Genomic DNA, 19,158 nt, shown 5'->3' on the forward strand with positions numbered 1-19,158 from the left:
TCTGGACCCTCCCAGTCGTTAAAGACACCTTTCTAAATGCAAGTGAATGATTGCTTTCAATAACACAGTTTTACATAGTGAAATATTCTGTCATAGGCCACAGATGAAATCTGAAGCCTATTATGGGAAGAACAATTGATAAAGAAGAGCGGTGTGAACACCATGAAAAGTGTATTACAGAAATAGCTATGAGATGTTTCATGAATTGATATAACAGAACAATTCACTCATTACATAAGCAAGCAACATATAGCCTGAACATATGGAGGATTATCGGGGTCATAACTAAATAAATAAATAAATACATAAATAAATAGATGAATGGTTAAATACTTGGATAAATACATAATTAGATAACAAAATGAGACACTAAATATATAAATGTTACATGTACTCGTGTGTATATGTATATATATATTTACGTTTTCATGTGTTCACATTTATTTATTTATACTTACATTTATTTATTTATACTTACATTTATCCACGGTGTAACTTGCTGCAGCAAAATAAATCTGTCGTCCCCCGTCACCAAGTCAGGGGGCGGGTTAAACCCTCTGATTGGTGGTTCAACTTGAATCGACTGCTTTTGACTAATTCAAGATGGATTCAATAAATGAAATGTTGGCTGTAACTGACATTGTTTTTTAAATCATATTGAGGGCTTCGCTGAAGTTATATCAACGATATCGGCCCTGACTGACACAGACATAGATGAAAATGTGTTCACGATCCTCAGCGAGATGGTACAGCAGATGAGGCTGCAGAGTGAGACGATACAGGCGATAAACCCTGGAGGTGGCTAGAGGCTATGCTAAGCAGAGTTGGTTAGCTGGTTGTTCAGTTAGTAATGCGTTTTTTTGGTCCCCCTGTCTTGTTGCTCCAAAGTCCTGGGTCTGAAACACTCTGAATTACAACGGGAATAAGGGATCTAAAGCACTTTACTGAAAAATGTAAAAGCATGAATCTGGCCTTAGCCATCTAAATAACAGCCTGAATCTAAACCTCTTTGGAAGACTGAGTATTGCAGAGCAGTTGGACGAAGGGTACCGAATTGGCATTCGAAAACATGTAGTATCATCCAGTGTTTCTGAATCTATTTTGCTCTAAACCTCTAGTATAATCCAGTGTTTCTGAATCTATTCTGCTCTAAACTACTGGTATCATCCAGTCTTTCTCACTCTATTCTGCTCTAAACCTCTACACCCTGTGTTTTTTTTTATCTACTCTGTTTTAAACTTCTTGTACACAATGTTTCTGAATCTAGTCTACTCTAAACCTCTACTACCCAATTTTACAGTTTGTTGAGGGTTGTTGATGGACAGTGTTAAGCACTGTGTTTTCATTAAATAAATCTTTGTTTTTTTAATATATTCTACTCAAAACCTCTCTTGTGTGTGTGTGTGTTTTTTTTTTTTGCTATTTAAACCGCACTGCCCAACTGCGCCCCCCGAAAAAAAAAATCACCAGCCGCCACTGACTATTACTACTAGAAATACTAGTACTACTAGTAGTAGACGAGTTGAGGGCCTCTTCAATTAAGGATGCAGACTCACGCAGCAGCTGAGGGAATGTCTTCTGGGACATTCTGGTATCTTGATTTATTTAAATAATGCTCAATAACTTTCATTAAACTAAATCTGGCGCTTGGCATCCATACCCGCCGAAATTCGGTATCCCTCTGGATCGAAGAGAGCTTGATCGACTGGTTGAGTCTGCCTTGTGTGTAATACTGTTCATTCACCAATCAGAGGCTTTAACCCGCCCCCTGACTTGGTGACGGGGGACGACAGATTTATTTTGCTGCAGCAAGTTACACCGTGGATAAATGTAAGTATAAATAAATAAATGTGAACACATGAAAACGTAAATATATATATATATATATATATATATATATATATATACACACGAGTACATGTAACATTTATATATTTAGTATCTCATTTTATTCATTTTGTTATCTAATTATGTATTTATCCAAGTATTTAACCATTCATTTATTTATTTATGTATGTATTTATTTAATTAGTTATGGCCCCGATAATCCTCCATATGAACACACACAAAAGCACAAACGATGACAGCAATGGTATAATAACCACAGTACAGATTGTAATAGTCATCACCAATAACCTACTAACACACCAACGCAAGAGATTCGGTTTAGTACAGGGGGGTATTCGTCATAGCTCGCTAAGCGGTTTAGCGAGCTAATTTTCAGGCTAAGATAAAAAAAAAAAAACGCCCCTCTTTTTGGTCCTTGGTCAATGGGACCCCTCCTTTTTCCGGGGGTGTGGCAAGCTTATCCAGCTACACTTAAGTTAGCCTGCCCTGGAGCAGGTTAGTGCTAATCGATATGTAACTATGGTGATTTATCAAAAGTTGCTTCCACGAACCAAAAAGAGGGGCGTTTTTTTTTAATCTTAGCCTGAAAATTAGCTCGCTAAACCGCTTAGCGAGCTACGACGAATACCTCCCAGGTGCTTGAGCACCACTAGGGGTCTATCTGTGCACGTGCCTGTTCGCCATGTTATATTTCCACACTCCAGACCAGTGAGAGGCGGTAATGGCGCCACATTGCTCATATGCCATGTGGAAAAAAACAAATGCAAGAAATAGAGGAAGCTTAGCTGCGATCATCATTGTGCGCCTTTTCGAATCGCACAAAGCGGGACTTTCATCCAAAAGAAAGACTACTTGCGACAAGTTATAGGTTTTCTAGTTCACATAATTTGAATTAAAATGATCGATATGATTGAGAAGGAAGACTCCATTATCAGCGAAGAAGAAGCTGCTCAGTATGACCGTCAGATCCGTTTGTGGGGACTGGACGCTCAAAAGAGGTCTGAGCACTGAACTTCTGAAGACAATGAATGGGCTGAACAACATGTCTGTGTATTATGTGGGCCTGTTACGCCTGGACCATACTGAGCAGGCAAAAAAGAACATCGAGATTATTGACAGCTCTTCAGGCTGGCGGGATACGCATGAAGTAGTTAGGCTATATAGTTTACGATAGGTGATGTTATCTTTTTAGCTATAGTGTTTCAGTGTACTCCAATATTATTATTTTTAGAAATGTTAATACTTCAATAATGATAATGACGACCTCTTTGTGAAGGGAATGCAGAAGTATTAATGTTAATTGCAGGCATACTTGTGTCGTACAGGCTTTTTCAAATTGCATATACGTGCACGTTATTGGTCCTGGAAAATTTAAACACACGAATACAACACCCCACACTAGCAAGCAAAATGCATGTAATGTATTGGAGTAAACCTTGACCGACCATAAGGTGGTTTGTGTTGAAAGATTGTTTTCAGAACAAAAACTACATACCTGCCTGGCATTGCTTATCCCATTGATTGTGGTCTGGGAGTGTTTTGCTCACTTCATGAGCCTCACCCCAGATTCACTCATAATAAGAGTAATCAGATCATAGAGTATAGTTCACAAATTGAGTTCATTTTGCACAGCGCAGATGGTCCGTTCTCCATATAGTTTATTTTGACACATGTCATCCCCTTTTCCTCTAGACTGCGTGGATCCCACGTCCTCCTGGTTGGACTTGGGGGTTTAGGCGCTGAAGTGGCAAAGAATCTAATTCTGGCTGGAGTGAAAGGTTTAACCTTACTGGACCATGAACAGGTACATTATAGTAAAACAAATCAAAAGCAAAGCTGTTTTTTCTGGATTGTTGACCAGGTTAACCAGTATAAAATACTAAATGCAATATTACACTGCAAATAATATTGAATTCTGATTCAGTTTGAAACGTCAAACAAAAAGTATACCAAATTATTGTGTGGTATTCCAAATTTTATTCTGTCAAATTTTACCAGACAGTACTTGCCACAAAGGTGAGTGTTTGATACATGAAATAAAAGTATTTTTTGTGCTTTTTAAATCTGAATTGGCAATCTAATGTTCTTCTAATGTAACTTAACATTTTCTTAGAATTAAGGCCATGGGTCGTGGTTACAAGATGCATTTTACCTAACGTTGACCTCCACCACTTCACTTACACAGAATTGTTTAACTGACCCATACTCTCCCCTGCTCAGGTTACCGAGGAGTCTAGCCAGGCCCAGTTCCTGATCCCAGTGTCTGCACGTGGGCAGAACCGAGCTCAAGCCTCTCTGGAGCGGGCCCAGGCACTCAACCCTATGGTGGAAGTCAAAGCAGACACCCAAAATGTGGAGACCAAACCCGATGAGTTCTTCCTCAAGTTTGATGCCGTGAGTGAATTATGCCATGAAATCTCATTAGTTATTTCCTTATTTATATTATGAAGACAGTTTGCCTGCTTTGAATGAAAAGGTTAAACAGCCCACAGTGTGAGTTGGTTATACATCCTTGAAATGGGGTCCTGTCTTAAGTGTACTTGAGTAAGGACCAAAGGTTGCATGTACATAAATGTAAACCTAATTATGGTATGTTGTTGAAAACATGCTATCTGTTTGTCTCAGGTTTGTTTAACACGATGCTCATGGAAACTCATGATGCGTGTGGACCAACTCTGCTCCCAGAAGAACATAAAGATTTTCTGTGGAGACGTCTTCGGTTATCATGGGTATATGTTTTCTGACTTGGGCAAGGAGCATCATTATGTAGAGTAAGTACATGCAATGTCAACTGTTGTCTTCTTAAAGAGATATTTGTTGTCATTGGACCTAGTATTTTCCCTATAATAAATACATCCACTGGTACTGTTCATTGTTCAATGTTAATTCCAGCATACCTCGTTATTATTTAACAAAAATAGATCTACCAGGTTTTTTTAAATGAGTGTTTGAAATACTAAATATTTATGCTTTTTCTACATAAAGCCTATGTCAGTCAAATATGAATGAGTACTTGTGTATCACTCAAGTGCCATTCATAGTTGTTTCTCTTCCCTTTGCGGTCGAGTGCCTTATGTTTGAGTTGTATTGTCTTAATAACATTTCTGTGATGTTTTATATATACGTTAGTGGCATTTGCCTTTATTTTGTCACCTTTGTGTCTTGACCTTGTGTCTCTTGTAATCATAGAGAAAAGCCCAAAGTGCGGAAAACCAAAGAGGAGACCTCAGATGGACCCGAAGCAAAGAAAGTGAAGATTGAGCCCAATGAGACCACCATGATTAAAAAAGTAGGCATCGCTTCATGGTGAACTAACAGAGTAACGCTCCTGTCATTGCTTTCCTGAACTACAATGCTAACTCTTGTCCGCTTCCCTCATTTACTGTCTCGCTCTCAACAAGACGGCTAGTTTCTGCTCATTAAAAGAGGCTTTTGAAATTGATTGGACAAGTGATAAAGCTAAGAAGAGCATCAAGCGCACACCAAAGGACTACTTCCTTATTCAAGGTAAGTCCTAAGCATGACCTAATCCAATCCAGTCCACTGTAACATTTCTTATTAACACCTTAACATTAACATAGTAAGATGTCTCACTTCTCAACTCTTGGTTCGGAGCTGTACAAGTTCTTGGCTAAGATGGGAGAATCTTGCCTCCTATCATTGGCTCTGGGCCTATGCCTGTGGTTGTTGACACCAACTGTGGATTCGGCAGTTACACTCAGTCAATCACAGTCGAGTCCCGGAAGAAACCATGGAAACACAACTAGCCTTGGCACGCACTAGCTCACCCACATTTGGGCCGATAGTGGAAAAGCAGCTATTGTTCTTTTGAGACCTTGTTTGCCACTCTAAGGCCTTTGGCCACTCCCCTTTGCTCTGTCATAAGGGCGGGCTTTGGAAGAAGTACAACTATGTGGGGTTTTAGCCTTGGGCTGTCTGGCTTGTTTGCTTTGCCTCAGGTATTTTTATTGAGAACAGTTGCCTACCTGTGATCTCCTGAATTTCCTGCATGGAGGAATTTCTGTGACATGTTATGAGCATAAAGTGTACAAATACATTGATGGCGTTTATGCAAAAAAGAACATGATAGTTAGGCCCTTTTCCAGGCACTGTGGATTCTTTTCCTAAAACCAATTATGGCACAGGTTCAATTCTTGGATGAAAGATTTACTTATTTGGTTATTTTAGTTTATTAGAAGATTCGTGTCAAAGTGAAATGCTAAATGGTGTTTCCATGTCATTCACAAAATAATTTTTAAAAGACAATGTACAAAGACAATGTAAAAACATTATTAATTTTCACACGTGGTGCTCCATGATTGTATGGCAACAATTGTGAACCAAACATCTCAGCATGCCATAATCTCAGATAGTAAATAAGGAAATGCTCTACAAGTTTTCTGTTTTCATCCCCTACACTGTTGCACATAGTGCTGTTGAAGTTTCGTTCGGATAAGGGTCGTGACCCCCAGCCTGCTAAGTTCACCGAGGACTCTGAGCGGCTAATCCAGCTGTGTGAGGACGTGCTACAATCGAAGGGGCTCCAGGGTGACCTTCTACCACAGGACTTCACCAGGTGAAGATCATACTCGGTGTCCAATGGGTCTCTGCCTGTAATAATGAAACTGAAAGTTAATCTGAGGGAACGAGGGATCATTTCTAGGACCTTGGTGTCTAATGAATAACTAATGGAGTTAATACCTGAGCCAGAGTTTCAATGCATTTTGGATGACGTGTTCTTTTCTTGTCTGCTTATGTGAATATTTTGGGACAGCTACTGCTTCTCTGAGATGGCCCCAGTCTGTGCTGTGGTTGGTGGAGTGCTGGGACAAGAAGTTGTTAAGGTGACGTGTTATGTTTGATTTGTCTTTGGTCCCTTTTAATGGCATCACTCCATTATCAACAAATGTGCACGTCCCTAAGATGGTGACGGTGACACATGATCCATTAAGAACTACTTATGGAAGATGTGTAAAAATCTTTACCACTGTGCAAGAATGTAGGGGAGGGATGAAAGGGCATTTACTGCTGCCCCCACAAAAGCAATATGACAGTATTTAGGCTTTTCGTGTCCCTTCTCTGTTTAATTTCAATAAAATGGTCTTTTTGAATAAAAGACTGACATGAATTTAAAATATCTGAAAAAAGGGCTGAAACAGAAAACAAATGTGTAAAGTATTTAGTAATATAGGAGAGCACTGTTTATTTATCATGACCTGAATTACATCATCATTATATGCCCAGTGGCATTTCATCTTATACTTTAGGTGTCTCAATTTAATCTAGGTAGCAAAAGTCTGGCAAAAATACTTTTACTTACTTCTTAGTGAATGAAATAGTCACACATTCTAAGTTGTAGCCTGTGATTTTTCCAACATTACTTGTATTCAGTTGTTTATTCATGTTTAATATTAGTAGTCGACCAGTACACTATTGATGTAATGACTGTAAGTAGACGGAGGCTTTTAATGTCACAGTGTTAATTGTCAATTAAAACTTTGTGTTGTGTGTATCTCCAGGCGCTGTCCCAAAGAGACGCTCCACATCGGAACTTCTTTTTCTTTGATGGTGTGAGTGGAAGTGGTGTGGTGGACTATTTCGGCAAAGAGTGACCAAACCCATCTGGCGGAGTATGAGACATTTTGGAAGATGACCTGCTTTCCCAAGGGACCCTTGAGGAACATACTGTGCTCTAAGCAAGCTGAAATCAGTGATATTGTCATTTGTCATCTTTTCTGCGTACCATTTTTTCCCTCGTAAGCCTTCACTTTGATAAAGAGAAATCCCTCTGTAAATGTAGTTTAATACACCAATAGAAAAACAATATAATGTCATTTTTAATATTCAATGTTGATCCCATGATTACAAAGCAAGCCATATGCGTTTTCCATTTGTACAAGATTTTTTTTATGCGTTTCATTTTTCTCTACTCAATTAAACATTTTGAATGTGTGCTTTTTGCCGTTTCAGAACTATATAATTTGGTTACAAACACATTAGTCTATCTAAGGTTTTTTTATTATACAGAATTTCCCCCTTACAGTACATTGTGATGTGTGTAAGAAGTGATATATGCACACTAGTGACCAGGGCAGAAGAAACGCTTAATATGCCATAGCTTGGTGACCTGCGTGTTCCCTAACTTTAATTTGTGTTCTAGTTGGCTTACAGTCGCTGGATGTGCCACAGTGCTAAACTGGGCTAAGAGCTCCAGAGAAAGACACAGTTTTTTCAGGGGTAGGATGTTGAATCTCTAATATGCTGTAGTAAATATCTTAGAAACAAGGGTTGAACTAGGGATGGCTAGAGCCATTGGTAACAATCTAGTCTCTACATCAGGTTATGTTCATGTATGAAGTTTAGCTGGCACTAAACAGAAACTATACAGTTGCTCTTAAGATGTAGTGTGGTTTAATTAAGTATAATGTAACAAATAACATTTTACAATACATTCCTATATACAATAATAATAATAATAATGGGGATGATATCTACATTCTGATTGTTCCAAGGATTAATAATAAGTAATATCGTTTTATTATAACACTCTGTTACAATACTGTAACTTGAACCAGGCATACATTAGTTTGAAACCTACTACGCACAGGGCCAAACTCCAGCTTAAGGCACACCACCTGAACACAGCACGCTGACACCTTCTGAAGAGGAGGCACTGCAAATAATTACTCAAAGAAACACTGAATAAGCACTAGAATCCACAACCACCAGGTCAAGTTGAATCGCATGAAGTCATCTTACATTATGGTATGGAGAGATATCGAGTTTGTCAGAAAGCTAGGAAGGGAAAGTAAGGGCAAGCCAAGTCAAGATAACAGGTTGAAATAGAAAGGCTGATTCGAGAGTGAAGGCTGTCGAAGAAGCAATGGAAACGAGTAGATAGCGAACAGAGATGGTAGTGTACTGCAGGCAAAGGTCAAGAGTAGACTGGCTACGCTAAGGAGGGCAGAGCTCCTCAGACGATGAAGGAGGAAAAAAGAACACACTACAGCTACATTCTACAAGAATCTATTTAAGTTTGTGAAGTATTTTTATACTGAAGAGAAAATGGGGAAAGTTTGAGAGTTGAAAGAAAGTACATAGTGACAATCAGAGGTATGTGGAACGCATGTTACCAGTGGGCATTCCTCTAGTTGGAGAGATTCACCAATGTATGATGGCCCGTCCAGGTGGACGGTACCTCCCATCCGAGCTTATATGGACAACATGTGGACGCTTACAACAACTGCTCCAATTTACCCATGGTCTGTTAGCCAAGTTGAATGACAATCTAAAATGGGCAAGGTAAACATGCAATTAAAGTGAAACCTACAAATGTAGTGTATCTATTGGTAACAACTGGTAGGAGAGAGTTTTTATATTGATGGTGAAGTGATTCCTTCTGTTGTAGAAAAATTGGTGAAGTTATTAGGCAGGTGATTAATTCCACGCTGAGTGAGTGAGGACAGTTTGATCGTTCAGGCTAAGGCGATAAGACCTTCCTCCCTGGTAAACTGAAATTGTGGTGCTTACAGTTTGGGCTTTTGCCACACATAAGGTGGTCTTTAAAATACTACTCATCACCTTCAAAGCTCTCAATAACCTGGCCCCTTCCTACCTCTCTGACCTCCTCCCCCTCCACGCCCCTACCCGTTGCCTCAGGTCCGCCGGCGCAAACACTCTCAAAACCATCAGGACTAAGCGCCGGACCTGGGGTGACAGGGCCTTTTCTGCCGCTGCACCCTCCCTCTGGAACGACCTCCCTCTCCCCATCCGCCTGGCTCCCAACATAGAACTATTTAAACACTCCCTCAAAACTCACCTGTTCAACCTCGCCTTCACCTCACCATCCTGTTCAACCTCGCCTTTACCTGACCATCCCCTGCTCCCTCCCCTCCACTAATAGACTAGTTGCTACTTTTCTTTTTTATATAATGTTCTGTTTGTCTGTTTGTCTGACCCTTTTTGTTATATGTTAGTGTTGTCTTGTCTTGCTTGTCCTAAAATGTCAAAGCGACTTTGGGTATATAGAAAAGCGCTATACAAAATTGAAGTATTATTTGACTGTATGCAGTTGCGATTTCAGAGGTGAAGAAATTTGAGGGAATCATGAATAAGTCAGCTAAGAAATGTCTTAGGGGTGCTGATAGGTGAAAATTCACCCTAGTTACCTCAGGACTCCGGAGCTGCATATAAGTATATTTATTAGACAAACAACAATTGCAATCGGGCTCACTCCCAGCACAAGGCTGAAAGTGAAGCAATGATAAACACATCGCACAAGGTTTATATAGACAGAAGTTGAGCGTTCAGCAGGGAAATCACGTGGTGGATTTCTCACGTCCGAGGCAAGGATGGAAGTTTTGCAAGGTCGGAAGAAGCACAGTTCGACCCTTCTTATCACTTCTGGTCTAAACATGCTCTTGTACATATGCAGACTAAGTGGCACCTAATAATCTTAGTTACACACACACAGAAAAGCCATGTTCCTGCTTTCATAAGCACATGATTCATACAAGGAATACATTAATACAAAGCACTTGATTATTATATTCTTAAGTCATTAACAGTGTTTGGAAATTATCTCCATCAGTCCCTCCTTTTATCCGTTTCAATGGATAATTCAAAATCACCATCAAAATCACAAATCATCTTTCTTAATTCGTCAATTATCAATTTCAATGGATAACCTCAAAATCATCACTCTGAGCTTCATCACATGGATTTTCGGAACAGAGATCATTACTGAGCATTATTTCATCTCATCATAAGTCAATCATCATATTTCACATCACACATTTGTATACTTTGCATTTGTAGGCCAACATAGTGGGTGTCGAGTGTGAGTGTGTGTGTGTGTGTGTGTGTGTGTCATTAGCTCGCCTAGGCTTCAGATAACATTCAAACAAGGCCTCTTTGCTCTGTCCTTGAAGGCCCTGTTCCCCATCAGGCATTCTGTTGGACAACTTTTTGCATCTTTTGTAGGATCAGATCTAAGTCTTTCCCATCTCGGGTGTTATCAGGGACATATGTGCAACATTGGTCAGTACCAAGCATGACACAAATGCCTCCATTCATGGCAGTGAGAATTTCAAGCACGGTTGTTTTTTGCCGCGTTAACCTGGAGTTGGCGTGTAGTTCTTCTCTGATCTTTTGTAGTCCGTCTGTGGTCAGGTTCTGGAACTTCATCTCAGCGTAGTAAAGGAAGTTAATCCAATCTGTGTGTGCTCCGATGACGCACCAGGGGCAGAGGGTAGATGCCAGGCCATTGGCTGCTGGGTTCAAGTTTTTGTAGTGGTCTGGAATGCCTCAGGGAATGCCCAGGCCATCGGACCAGATCCCGCTGTCATCCCCTGCTTCTCTCCTCCCTCGTACGGAATGCATTGGAACGTTCCTCAGGTACTGGTGAGTCTTGGACCTGGGGGAAATCTGAAAAGGTTGTACCAACATTGTTCTAGCACAAGGCCCAGACCAACCCACAGGTAGTGTAGCTCTTAATTCACCATCCCCACTTATCAGCTATGGCTATATCCTGTACTTCAAGAAGTCTGCCATTCAAACACATCTCCGCTATTCTACATTCAGTGGAAGTATTTAACTGTATTTCTCTCCCATTATCTATCACATGTGTAATGGTTTTACATTGTGTCCAGTGTCCTAGGTGTGGATCGTTCTTTTCCCCAGGTTTTAAATAGCATTCAAACAGAGCATCTTTTCTAGTAATGTGTGGAGGTGGGGCAACATTGTCTGGCATGTAGGGTCAGTTAAAATGTGAACAGTCATGCTGTATAGCTGTATCATTAAACGCCCTAATTCCCATCATCAGCAAACATTCTGTAGGACACATTGGCTGTTGTATGTAGTTACATTGGGCAGGAAGATATGAACATTCTTTTCTACGACACGAGGTGTCCGCTAGATGGCACATCTCACACGTGCACTTGATAGCTAAGAGTAAGTTGACCATGTTTCTTCCAGGCTTCAGTTTCTCTAAATTCTTTGTTGCAGTGATCTATGTCATAAGGTACAGGGGTCGCCAGGAGTGGTTTGGTCGGCACCCTGGGCCCTGCACAGACTAAACAGACTAAACTAACTTGTGGTACTTTCTGACGGTCTAATTTACCCATTTCCATCACGGATGATCTTTAGCCAGGCCCCATCGTGGATATTCGTCCAGGGCCTGTGTTTACTGTATCATCCATAAGTATGTTACTAGACCAACAATGTAAAATCCTACAGTCGTTGCTAAGAGTCCCCCACATCCTTTGCCCACTTTCCGTAACCTCCCATGACCTTGCAGAGGAAGAGACCTCTTACTCCACAATTTCCACTAGGTTCTAATCCCCCAGGACAGTACTGTATCTTCTGCCAGTGGTTGAGACGAATAGAATCTAAACATCTAAACCCCTTTGTAGGCTGGTCTTCTGTCACAGTGGGCACACCCTGGAAACAGCAAAGAAAGATGATCTTTATTCCTCTGCCTCAGCCGTGTGCAGGCTTACCCGTTTCCATTGAGCCAGAAGTATCCACGTGACTCTATCAGCTATTTTGACTGCGGTAGGTGTTGACAGTAGCACTTGTTATGGTCTGTCCCACTTGGGCGAATGGCAGTGTTTTCTTTTGAGGCTGTTGATTAGGACCCAATCTCCTGGTCCAACCTTGAATTCAGCCTCACAGTGTTCCTGTGTAGGGGAGAGAAGTCTGAGAGCATTTCGTTTCGACATCATCTTTGCCATGTATTCTGCAAATGTATATTCAATCTCTTTGTCTGTTTCAGCAAATAGTTTGAGAGTTTAGGCAGTGTAGATTCTTCCATACATCATTTCAAACAGTGATAACAACATGCATGCTTAATTTCACTAATTTCACTCTTGGATTCTCAAATTGCTTTCAATAGGTCGGTTCATTCTTTTCTACCAGTCCGGCTGACTGGGGGTTGTATGAACAGTGATTGTCTATGGCTAGACAATATTTCTTTCTTTCGTTGGGATTTAACCCAATGAAATCAATAATGAATGATTAAACATCTTTCTCATGAAATATAAAGTACAAATATATGCTTACTATTCCCACTTATTGAGGCATGTTTTCACCATGGCTCAATATTGCAGCATATCTTTTAATATTGTGAGATCTAATTCTTCAATTGTGTATGTGTCAGATGGTTGTTGTAGTTTGGCCTGGTTAGTGGCCTTGTCTGCTTTGTGGTTTCCCAATGAAACCGGGTCTTTGCATGTGTGCGCAATCAGTTCAATTAGTTCCGCTGCTTGTGCAGAATAGTGTGGAAGTATTGGCTATGCGTTCAAGGTTTATTTGCGTGAACCGTCAACAAACAATAGTTAAATCAGCTTCTGGAAAAGGCATATCTTGTAGGTCAGCTCTGGCTGCCATAGTTTTTATCTGTCCTCTGCCGTAAGTAAAAGTGTAACTGGGTTAAATGTCACGCAGCGCTCAATATTGATATGAGGCTGGGTGAGCAAAAAAAAAAAAGTACGCATGTGGAACTTTCAGTGTAAGTGTCTGTTTAGTACAATAGGAGCAGAGGCCTGCACCGCCAAGGCTGCAGCCACTACTGCTTGTAAACATTCAGACATTGCTTGGGCTACTGGATCTAGCCGGGTTGACTAGTATGCCACTGATATCAACCTTAAGTCCCCACTTATGCATTAACACAGATGTTATATAACCTTTTTTTTTTTTAGTCTACAGTTTATATGAATGGCTTTGTCATGTCATGGATGTGCTAGGACAGCAGAACTGACCAACAGTTGTTTTATCTGTTCAAATGCCTGCTTTACATTTTCAGGCCTTTTAATAATATCTCCTGCTGACCTGGGCTGAGAATATAGTAAACTCTGCAACATTTGTGTTTCTAACTCGTGGTTAGGAATCCATTATCTCAGAAGTTAGTCATTCTCAGAAAATACATAATTTATTTCTTTGTCTGTGGCTGAGGTGCTTTTTAAGATAGCTTTACTTTAGTGGACCATAGCTGCTAATGTTGTGGCCTTGTTTCTGCTAAAAATCCTAACAACGCCAGGGTATGTTGTTTACAGGTCTTCTTATCTGGAGGAACAGCACTAGATGTTCAACAACAATTGACTGTCCCTCGAACTGTAGCTAAGTTTGAGCTCATGGCTTGTGAGAATACAGTCTTTTGAGCCAGCACTCAGCCCCCACCCATCCTGTCTTAGTCCAATGTATCAGTCTAGGTTAATGTAGTTAGTGTGACAGGCTTACATTTCTCTTAACATCTTTTTTGGGCTAAACAGTGTATATTATATACATAATAATATTTTGGGACATCATTGTTTAATTTATTCTAAAACCCATGTATTGTTGGAACAATTCTAATGCCCAACCCACATCACATCTCTTCCTAATAAGTTTGTAGGGCATGTTTTTGAAACATAATCTGTATTTTGAAATATCTCTCCTGTTTCAAACTCTGCTTTTAGATGTCTCTTTCTTCTTACAACCTTACTGTTCTGGGCATCTAATTCTCTGATTACTGCTCAGCAGGCACCAAAGTCACATAAAACAAAACAAAACAAAAAATCATTGGCTTTCTTGCCACCATTAACGTTAGCTTTGCTCTGTTTGGTGCAACCAATAGTGTAAAAACATTTTCAAATCAGTGTTACAATTTTCTTCTTGTTGTAGACATTTTAAACCACCTCTTATTGCTATTATCATGTGCGTCTTCTGCTTTTGACGCACTTTTTCCCATTTGTAAGTTATTTTATGTATTTCTCTTAATACCTCTAATAATAACTGCTCTTGAAACCTTTTAAATTACCTTTATCTTATTCTTCACACTAGGGTTAGTTATGTTTCTATTTTCAGACTCTCATAGTTTGTTCTTGAGATCGCAATGCTGAGTCAACCCGAGCCCGACCAGAGGTCCTCCGTCTCTCTCGTTTTGTGAGGAGGTTGAGGCCAGGGGATTTCCCTGGGGTGATCAGTCCCCTACTGGTTCCGGGTCAAGGCATCTCAGTAATGCGAAATCAGTCCTTTAATTACATAAATTATGACTATAATTATCTGTGTTTTACCCATTGTAAAAAGTTTGTCTCAACCCCACAGAAAAATAACACAGGAGTACCTCTGACTCTTTTTTCTTTATCTCTTAAGCAGACTGGAGATAGCTATTTTAATTTGTCTCCCTCAGGAATATATCTATTCATAACGTACTATACCCCTCTAACTGAGCTATAACTGAGTTTCTCAATGTTTGTGTTTTGTCTCTTAAGGAGACCGGAATATACCTCAGCATCCAGGAGTATCTCTAACTCTAGCAAATTCTTTCAGGAATATATCTAAAACAGTTAGTATCAACCCCACAACAAAACACCAGGTAAAGGGGAATGGATAGACCTTTAAAAGACTTCTCCGGAGTCGTCTAGAAATAGGTCTAGAGAGTTTGTACAGGCTTCCAGTGGCCAAGGGGATATATCTCTCATTTACCCCGAAGAGTTTGTACAGGCTTCCAGTGGCCAAGGGGATATATCTCTCATTTACCCCGAAGAGTTTGCGGAGGACCCCCTACCACGCAGGTTTATCTCTCATTCACACCCCGAGAGTTTGCGGAGGACCCCCTACCACGCAGGTTTATCTCTCATTTACAACCTTTTTACACAGCTAGCAAATTCGTTCAACACACGAGGCAAGCAGGAATATCTCTAACAAGTTTGTAACCTTAAAGAATTCCTTCTCTACCCCGCGGAGAACAGGCAACACAGCCCCACTCGAAGACACGTGTACACAAAACCGAAACAAACAATAAACCAACAATATACTCACAAACAGCTCGGAGTCCACACCCTACAGTCCAATTATTTTCCTTCACTCTCGGCTCTCCCCGCTGGCAGGCCCTGGCCTCCTTCCAATTCAATTTGGAGGTCTTTTGAACAGAGTCTCATACTCCTCCGTATGGTTCAGGTCCTGATGATTAGCCCAGCGTGGAGAGCCGTTGAGGTTGTTGGAATCCCGGTCACGAGCCCCCAAATATGATAGGTGAAAATTCACCCTAGTTACCTCAGGACTCCGGAGCTGCATATAAGTATATTTATTAGACAAACAACAATTGCAATCGGGCTCACTCCCAGCACAAGGCTGAAAGTGAAGCAATGATAAACACATCGCACAAGGTTTATATAGACAGAAGTTGAGCGTTCAGCAGGGAAATCACGTGGTGGATTTCTCACGTCCGAGGCAAGGATGGAAGTTTTGCAAGGTCGGAAGAAGCACAGTTCGACCCTTCTTATCACTTCTGGTCTAAACATGCTCTTGTACATATGCAGACTAAGTGGCACCTAATAATCTTAGTTACACACACACAGAAAAGCCATGTTCCTGCTTTCATAAGCACATGATTCATACAAGGAATACATTAATACAAAGCACTTGATTATTATATTCTTAAGTCATTAACAGTGTTTGGAAATTATCTCCATCAGGTGCCACATTGTCAAGTACTGTAGCATTGTATGGAAAAGGAGTTTTGAAGTTGACCAGTTTTGGTGGAGGAGTTCAAATGTGCCAAGACCAGCCTGAAGAATTGCTTCATCTCTAAGGATAAAGATGTTTAAGGATAATGTTGTACTCCCTGTTCACCTATGATTGTGCAACCACTAACAGCTCCAACACCATCATTAAGTTTGCTGATGACACCACCATTATCGGCTGCATCAAGAATGGTGATGAGTCTTTCTACAGAGCAGAGGTGGCAACAATGACATCCTGGTGTCAGGATAACAGCCTGCTGCTTAATGTAGCAAAAACCAAGGAGTTGATAGTGGACTACAGGCGGCTGCAGGGAGAACATGCACCCATTCACATCGGGGGCACAGCTGTGGAGAGAGTCAAAAGTTTCAGATTTCTTGGTATCAATATCAGCGAGGATCTGAGCTGGACACACCATATTGGTGTGGTTACAAGGACAGCGAAACAGAGGCTCTTTTTTCTGCGGCGACTACGGAAATTTGGCATGGACTGCACTGTACTGACGAATTTTTACCGCTGCACCATTGAGAGCATACTGACTGGTGGAATTACAACATGGTTTGGCAACAGCACTGCCCAGGACAGGAAGACACTACAAAGAGTGGTCAAATCTGCACAGCGTATTACAAGGACTGCATTGCCATCCATTCAGGACCTTTACAGCCAGCGCTGCAGGAGGAAGGCCAAGCGGATCATTTCTGACCCTAGTCATCCCTGCCACAGTCTTTTCTCCCTCCTGCCTTCTGGAAGGCGATACAAGAGTATAAGGTCCCGTACCAGCAGATACAGGGATAGTTTTTACCCACATGCCATCAGGATGCTGAACTGTCCTTGAAATATCTTTTTGCACTACAATTTTTTTCTCTTTTTCCTACCCTTTTTCTCCATTCTCCAGTATTTATTTATTTATTTATGCTGGATACTCCATTCTCCATTTATTTATTCTCTAAGTTGAACGGACATTGAGCACAAAGAATTTCATTACTGATAAATGCTGTTTATGAGTAAATGATAATAAACTTGAACTGAACTGAACTGAACTGAACTGAACTGAGGATTCAGCAGTCAAGAACTGCTCCAATGGTGAAATCAGGATAGATTCCATGAGAATGGAACCCAGGAGAAGTGGTTGAACAAGCACAGGGCACATTACAACATAGGGATATCATTGGGCAGGTATAGAGTGGAAGAGCAGGGTTTGGGTTAGGTGACGGTTGGAAAGCAGGAGGTAAGGCTACATTGCTAGAAAGGAGACAGATGGTTATCAGCTTTGTTCACGAGCAAGAAGAGGAAACTAGACAAGCAGCAGTGGCTTCTCAGGCAAAGCATGGCCATTGGATGCTCTGGCATAATGTTGAGAAGAGGAAGATCAGCTGGGGAGAATTGTGGGCTATGGATGCAAACTGCATTAAATGCGTTGTTGGAGCCATCATGATGTCCTCCCAACTCAGCAGAACCTCAGTCAGTGGGTGGGTGAAGACAGAATCTGCAAGTTGTGTAGGGGTGATGACTCATGAATACATATTCTGTCTGGTTGTAAAACAAGCTTGACCAGGGTCGCTACACTTGAAGACATAATCCAGTTTCAAAACTATTGGTGTATTTGTTTGAGAATAAACAAGTTGAGATGAACTTTGTCAGGTAATGACAGGGACAGTAGAATTTATTTTGTGTGAGAGGGGCAGAAAAGTGGACACCAGTCATGTACAGTGCCCTCCACAATTATTGGCACCCCTAGTGAATATGAGCAAAACAGGCTATAAAAAAATATGTCTTTGCTGTTTATCCTCTTGGTCTTTCATTCAAAATATTCAAAATGATTGAAAGAAAAAAAAACTGTCGACATTAAATAAATATTTTCCCCTAAAACATGTGTGCCACAATTATTGGCACCCCTAGACACATCTTATAATTAAAATCTAACTGAAGTATATTTCCAGTCATGTTTTACATTTTTAAGTTCACCTGTTTGATAAGGAACCTGTTTGATAAGGAACCACTGTTCCACTGGTGTACAAATATGAGGTGACACAGGCCAAATTCCATTAGTCATTCATCACAATGGGAAAGACCCAAGAACACAGTGACGATGTGCAACGAAAAGTTGTTGAGCTGCACAAATCAAGAAATGAACACAAGAAAATCTCTAAAGAGTTGAAAATACCCATTTCCACTATCATGGAAATAATTAAGAAGTTTAAAGCGACAGGAGATGTTAAGAATCAGCCTGGAAGAGGACGTGTGTGTACATTGACCCCACGCACCGTGAGGAGGATGGTTCGACTGGCAAAAGAATCTCCAAGGATCACAACTGGAGAATTGTAGAGGTTAGTTGAGTCGTGGGGTCAGAAAGTCTCCAAAACTACCATCAGACGCCACCTACATCACCACAAGTTGTTTTGGAGGGTTGCCAGAAAAAAGCCTCTGCTGTCAATCAACAACAAACTAAAGCGCCTACAGTTTGCCAAATGTAAGTCAGACTTTCAATGGGACCGAGTTATATGGTCAGATCTCAGATGAGACCAAAATAAAGCTTTTTGGCAACAAACATCAAAGGTGGGTTTGGCGTAGACAGAAAGATAGCCATACAGAAAAGCACCTCATACCCAATATGAAGTATGGTGGCGGATCTTTGATGTTGTGGGGCAGTTTTTCTTCCAAAGGCCCTGGACATCTTGTTAGGATACATGGTATCATGGACTCCATGAAATACCAGCAGATATTAAATGAAAACCTAACAGCCCCCTCCAGTAAGCTTAAAATGGGCTGTGGTTGGACCTTCCAGCAGGTCAATGATCTGAAGCACAC

The 19,158-nt window shown here is 40.8% G+C and overlaps 1 protein-coding gene across 1 annotated transcript; it reads left to right on the forward strand.

Annotated features, from left to right (window-relative positions):
* The first annotated feature begins 2,577 nt into the window (after positions 1-2,577).
* sae1 (SUMO1 activating enzyme subunit 1) lies at positions 2,578-7,800 on the forward strand. The gene is made up of 9 exons (XM_012830968.3): positions 2,578-2,846; positions 3,541-3,652; positions 4,069-4,242; positions 4,474-4,619; positions 5,038-5,137; positions 5,250-5,355; positions 6,280-6,424; positions 6,623-6,692; positions 7,368-7,800. Exons 1-9 carry the CDS (start codon positions 2,746-2,748, stop codon positions 7,458-7,460), a joined length of 1,047 nt encoding a protein of 348 aa, XP_012686422.1. The 5' UTR covers positions 2,578-2,745; the 3' UTR covers positions 7,461-7,800.
* Positions 7,801-19,158: the final 11,358 nt, after the last annotated feature.

The sequence above is a fragment of the Clupea harengus genome, chromosome 9 (genome assembly GCF_900700415.2).
Source record: "Clupea harengus chromosome 9, Ch_v2.0.2, whole genome shotgun sequence".
Taxonomy (NCBI): domain Eukaryota; kingdom Metazoa; phylum Chordata; class Actinopteri; order Clupeiformes; family Clupeidae; genus Clupea; species Clupea harengus.